This window comes from Nothoprocta perdicaria, unplaced genomic scaffold, assembly GCF_003342845.1.
Source record: "Nothoprocta perdicaria isolate Ctin4 unplaced genomic scaffold, notPer1 scaffold_399, whole genome shotgun sequence".
NCBI lineage: Eukaryota > Metazoa > Chordata > Aves > Tinamiformes > Tinamidae > Nothoprocta > Nothoprocta perdicaria.
Window position 1 is genome coordinate 386377 of NW_020455642.1, and position 6000 is coordinate 392376.

At 67.7% G+C, this 6000-nt stretch overlaps 1 protein-coding gene across 1 annotated transcript; it reads right to left on the bottom strand.

Moving 5' to 3' along the window:
- Positions 1–2705: 2705 nt before the first annotated feature.
- NR2E3 (nuclear receptor subfamily 2 group E member 3) lies at positions 2706–5969 on the bottom strand. The gene is made up of 9 exons (XM_026045117.1): positions 5912–5969; positions 5100–5250; positions 4503–4606; positions 4318–4416; positions 3922–4044; positions 3662–3843; positions 3112–3352; positions 2931–3036; positions 2706–2838 (listed from the first exon to the last, which is right to left on the bottom strand). Exons 1-9 carry the CDS (start codon positions 5967–5969, stop codon positions 2706–2708), a joined length of 1197 nt encoding a protein of 398 aa, XP_025900902.1.
- Positions 5970–6000: the final 31 nt, after the last annotated feature.

A 6000-nucleotide genomic window follows, 5' to 3' on the forward strand; every position in this document is an offset into this window, starting at 1 on the left:
AGGGAGGAGCCCCGTGGGGGTGGCCGCACTGCGACGTGCCGCCCGTCACCTCGCCCTTAGCTCGGGCGTTCGCTCCTGCGCGCCAAGGCTGGGGCCAAACCTTGAGTCTTCCTCGGATATCCCTCAATTTTGCATCCCGACGCTTGGGGCTGGATTTAGGCCGTGGTGCCGAGCTCGAGTGCTGGCGTTATCCAGCTTCCCACCAAGCCCCAGCCTGCCCAGACCTGGACGTGGCTTTTCTCTCCCTGTCGTTCAGCCCCGATCCTTCCTGCCTGAACTGCCTTTTTTCTTTTTCTTTTCCTTTTCCGCTATTTTTTTGCCAGGATCGAGAGGCGCTTGAAGCGGCGTCGCAGGCAGTGCTGGCGCGGGAGCCTCCTGCGGGCTGCGCGCGTCTGAGCGCCCCGAGCCTCCTCCGCTGCAGAGACGGTCTGGACGGGCTTCAGGCCTGGATCCAGAACTCCAGGCAAGGTGGGAAGTGGTTATGAAGGCGGAAAATCCCCCGGGAACCCCTCCCGGCCCCGCAAATCCCTCCAGGAGGGGCTGGGAAAGGAGCCGGCACCGCAGCCGAGCGGAGCTGGCGGCGCTGCCGCCCGGGGCGGATGCGGGGCCGCCTCGGCAGCTCTGCACCCGCAGCGCGCGCCGGGCGCCCCGCTCCTGCAGGGCGCGGTGGAAAGCAATGTATACGTACACACACGTATGTATATATGCCTATGTGTGTGCATACATATGTGTGCGTGTAGAAAGAGAGGTATTTTAGGGCTGTTTCTGTGTCAGTGTCTCGCCGTACGTTGCGCCCCGCTTCTGCCAAGCAGCTGCTCTGGCAGGTGTCCCCTTTCCGGCCGGGCGAAGACGCCACCTCGGGAGCGGGGCCAGGCGGGAGCATCCCGAGCCGTGAGGACGGGCGCGGATCCGCGCTCATCCCAGGCCGGAGCGAGCGGGCAGCGCCGGGCGCTGCAGGAAGAGCCCCAGCTTCCCCCCCTTTCCCAACCCAAGAGCTTCCAGCCAGAAACTTCCCCTCCTCCTATTTTCCTTCATCCTGCCTTTCCGATTTCTTTTTTAATTATTATTTTTATATTTTTTTCTCTTGTGGAGGGAATGGCGGGGGGGAAAAGCAGATGGTTTCAGCAGGGCGACCCGGAGTCTCGTTCCCGTCCACGGCGAGTCGGAGGCTGCCGGCTGCTCCCGCGGGCAGCGGGAAAGCCGGGAGGTTTCGAGGGAGCCGCTGGGCTCCTYGTACACAGTGAATGTACTTACTACTGGAAAGGACACGTGGGCTGCGTATGGTTAATTATTATTTTTATGGGGGAAGAAATTTTTTTAAAAAGTAATTTATAAGTATGCTGAGTGTAAATTAAAAAAAGAAAAAAGCTATGTATTGTAAGAGGATATATTATCCTGTGTCATACTCGCTATAAAATTTACCTGTTTAAAAAAAAAAAAGAAAAAGGAAAAAAAAAAAAAGAAAATGGTAATTATATAAAGGAGAATGATTTATCCTGCCCCCCGGGCCGCGTGGGGTGCAGTCACACAGCCAGCTGGCAAGCTGTTACCGTCGTGTCCGCCGGGTCTCTTTAATTTGGGGGGAATTAATGTTATTTTTCTTTCCTTTCTGGACTAAGGCCGTCGTCTGTATAAAAGTGCAATTTGTGTCCGCTGTCCCACGCGTTTGCTGTATGGCTGTACAGAGCGCCGCGAGGAGCCCGCGATCCCCTACGCGCATTAAAGGAGGACGTGGCGCCGAGTGCTGTGTTTGCTGGGGCCACGGTGGGGCCGGGGCCGGCGCGGGGGTCTCGCGGGGACGCCCGAGCGCTGCGGTGCTGCCGCCAGGACCGGGGCCTTTGGCAGCGGCTCCTGCAGCTCCTCCGCTCCCCGGCGCGGGCGGGCGGCCACCGGCAGGTGGGTGGCTCCGGTGGTGGCCGCAGGAGCTGCAGCTGCATCCAYGGGGCACCTCCGGGCCGGGGCGCCCCTCGCTGCGACGGCCTGGGCTGAGCAGCGAGATGCGGCGGTCCCCAATGGGGCGCTGCAAGTGGGACGTCCCGGCGCTGCTRGGACCCCCGGGCCGCCGTGTCCGGTGCCTCTGTGGCCCCTCTTCCCCCCCAGCCTGCGACGAGGACCAGGCAGCRACCTGCAAGAACCGGCTTTGTGCCGCGGACGAGCCCGCCGAGAGCCCGGCCGCCAGGAGCTGGGGCCCGGCGGTTCCCCCTCCACTTGCCCCCTGGCCGTGGGGCACAGGGATTGCGGCCCTGCTGGACCCCCATCCTTGGGGGGCACAAGGACCCTGTGGCTGCTGGTCCTGAGGAGAAGGCAGTTTGGGCTCGGGGGCTGGTGGCGATGCTTGCAATGCCCTGATGGCCTTTGCCCACCAGGACCAGGGGACCCACGGGGCGCCCAGGGCCGGGAGCTGGAGACAAGGCCTCTTGGAGCAGGGATGGAGCAGCTCCGCTGGGAATGCGGCAGGGAAGGCGCTGCTGTTCCCCAGCGCTGCCCGAGCACCAGCACCTTTCCCGCWGGCTGCCCCTCCCGGGATGGATGTCAGGATCCATGAGCCCTGTGGCAACAGCAGGACTAAGTCCCCGCAGGGATGATCCTGAAAGCCAAAACGCTATTGCTGGCTCGTGGCAGCTGCCAGGGAATCCGGTTCGGGAGCGCGCCGCGGCGCCGGAGGCTCCCGCAGCGGCACCGGAGGCTCCCGCAGCGGCGCGGGGTCAGTTCTTGAACATGTCGCAGAGCAGCTTCTCCATGGGGGTGTTGCCGATGGTGCGGCGGAAGAAGAGGAGCTCCACGCGCTCGGAGGAGATGAAGCGCAGGGCCGGCAGCAGCAGCAGCAGCTTGCCGAACCTGGGGAGGGCGAGCGGCACCCGTGGGCTCCCCCCGTGCCGCTGGGTGCCAGGGTGCTGCCCGAGGGTGCTGAGGGGGACCCGTGGCGCTACCTGACGGGCTGCCCGGGGTAGTGGGTCCGGTTGTGCTGGCCCAGCATCACCTGGGACTGGTCCTGCAGGTTCTCCACCTGCTCGGGGTCCTTCAGGCCGCGGGTCTCTGTGGGCAGAGGGCGGGTGTGGGGGCGGTCGGGGGCCGGCGCCGGGAGCCCCCGGCCGGGGCCGCCCAGCTCACCTGGCTTGAAGAGCACCACGGCCTTCATGCAGGCGAACTCGGTGGGGTCGACGGCCAGCGCCTTGAAGCGGGTGAGGGTCTCCTGCAGCGCGCGCACGTCCACGGGGGCGGGCAGCAGCTTGCCGGGCGCGCCGGGCGCCAGCTCGGGCACGGCCAGCAGCGGGCAGCTYTCCAGGGGCATGGACCACTGGATGGCACAGAGCAGGAACAGCTCGCTCCAGGCTTCCTCCAGCAAGATCACCTGCAGGCACCACGTCAGCCCCGGCCGGGGGCACCAGCTCCCCCCGTCTGGCTCCCCATCTGACCAGAGCACTCCTGGAGAAGGATGTTCCCCACCAACAGCATCCCCAGAGGGACATTTCCCATGTGGCACTGATGGCACCCCAGAGCCATCTATCTGGTCAGCTCTGGTGCCCAACACCACAAGGTGTGATGAATCTTCCCCCTCCCATTGCTTCTTTTCCCCGCATCCCCTGGGAACTCCCCTTCCCTGGCAGCCTGGGGGTGCCCATGGGTACCCGTGGATCTGCACCCAGAACCCCGGTCCCACCTGGTCACGGAAGGGCAGGTTGGAGAAGACCGGGAGGTTCTTGGCCCACTTGACGGCCATGAAGAGGAGACGGGCCGAGGTCTCGTAGACGTTTTCGGGGCTGCCCGCCGGGTAGGGCGCGAGCTGGTACTCGCCGGCAGCGCGCTCGGGCTCGCTGCCCGTCACATCGACGGTCTCATCGGCTGCACAAAAGCCAGGGCCGCTCACCCGTGGTGCCCCCGCGGCGCGGCACCCGCCACCCGCCGCGAGCGGCCRCGCACCGTCCTCGGGCTCCAGCTTGGCGCAGGTCTCGGCCGTCATGAGGCTGGCCATGAAGCGGTGGTTGGGGGGCGGCGTGGGCGGCCGGGGCGCGGGGGCGATGCCCAAAGCGCCCCCCGGCCCCGCTCAGCCCGGGCCGCCTGCCCTCCATCCGCTCCCGGGACCTCACGCTGGGCGGCGTGAAGAAGGCAAGCGCCCGGGGGGCAAGCGGCTGGGGAGGGGGCACCGGGGGGCTGTGCAGGGCCCCCTTCGGGCTGCACCTGCTTGGGGGTGCCTGGGGCGCTCCCCGCTGCCGGGGCGCGGGCGGCTCCGCGCGGGATGCGGCAGGACGCGGCCGCCAACACCCGCGCGGCGCGGGCAGCAATGCGGCCCGACGGGTTTGCGTCCTGTGCCCGGGCACGCCGCNCCCCGCTGCTCGGCGGGCAGCTCGGTGTCCAGCTCGATGCTGTCCAGGCGCACCTGGGCTGTGCTGCGGGGCTGCCGCTCGTTCTGCACGGCTGCGGGCGGGCGTGCGCGCGCGGGGACACGGTGAGCGCCCCGCGCGGCCCCGCCGCCGCCGCCCGCTGCCACCGCCCCCGCTCACCGTCCTTGTTCATGCCCGCTTGCAGGCACTTCTTCAGCCTGCACGCCTGGCACTGGTTGCGGTGCGCCTTGTCCACYGGGCACAGCCCCGTCCCCGCCTGGCACCTGCGGCCGAGCAGAGGTGGCACCCGCTGCACCCCCTGTGAGTGCCCAGTCCCCACCAGCGGTGTCCTCCCCTCCCCATGGGTGCCCTGATGGGCAGCCTGTCTCAGGGTGCTGCGTCCCATCGGGGTGCCCTGCTCTGATGGGTGTCCTGCCCCCCAAGGGTGCTCTGCCCTGATGGGTGTCCTCCYGTCATCAGCACCCCGTCTGAACAACTGCTTGCCCTGGTGGACATGCTGTCCCCACACCGGGTGCCTGTCCCCCATGGGGACCCTGAGCCCAGCATGCCCTGTCCCCCCATAGGTGCCCTCTCCTCCCACCCCCCCATATGTTCCCTGCCGCCACCGGGCACCCCATTCCCCAGTGACTGCTTTGCCCCACTGGGTCCCCTAACCACGTGGGCACCATCTCCCCCCATCGCTGCCTGTCCCCAAGCCCCGTGTCCCGCCGCGCTCCCCGGAGCACCCCGTTCCCYGGCAGCCCCGCCGGCGCCCACCTGTAGATGAGTTTCCTCCGCACGCTGCGCTTGAAGAAGCCGCTGCAGCCGTTGCAGGCGTAGATGCCGTAGTGCTTCCCGCTGCTCGTGTCCCCGCACACCTTGCACAGCAGCACGGGGCTCAGCGCCTTGCCGGGCGCCGGGCTCAGCCCTGCGGGAGCGGAGCGGGGACACTCGCGGTCACTCGGATCCCCCAGGACCGCGCAGCATCCTGCTCACGGCGTGGGCATCACCCGGCCACCTCTGAGGCTCCCTGTGCCTCGGGTGACCAGCAGGACCTGGCTGGCTCTGGAGGTGCCCTGGGCGCATCCCTGYGGCTGCCCAGGTGCCCTGGAGAAGGACGTGGGACCGTGGTGCCCCATGGAAGGGCTGCAGCTGGGGACTGCGAGTGCCCATGGGGAGCTCCCCATGGCCAAGGAGCCCAGTGTCCCAGCGCGGGGCTGCGGCTGGGGATCACAGTCACCCTGGCGGGGGTCAGCACGCAGGGAGCGCGGGTGTCCTGGAGAAGGACTGTGGCCACCGCGGATATCCCAGCCGGAGCCCAGCCGCATCCCAGAGAAGTGCTGGGGACAGGGGCCTCCCGGTGAGGTGCCACGRCCGGGACTATGGGCATCCCAGGCAAGTGTCGTGGCTAGAGACCACGGGCATCCTGGAGAAGCACCATGGCCAGAGAGCATGGGCGTCCTGGAGGATGGGCACCACGGGCACCCTGCAGGAGTGCCATGGCCAGAGAGCCTGGGTCCCCAGGGAAGCACCACGGATGGGACACCCTGGAGAAGCCCGTGGCGCCCCGTGGGCACGCCGCTGCTTACCCGAGGAGCCGTCCTCCAGCCCGGCGCTCACCACGGACCCGGCGGGCGACGCGGCCATGGCGGGCGCGGCGCCCCGGCCGCCTCCGCGG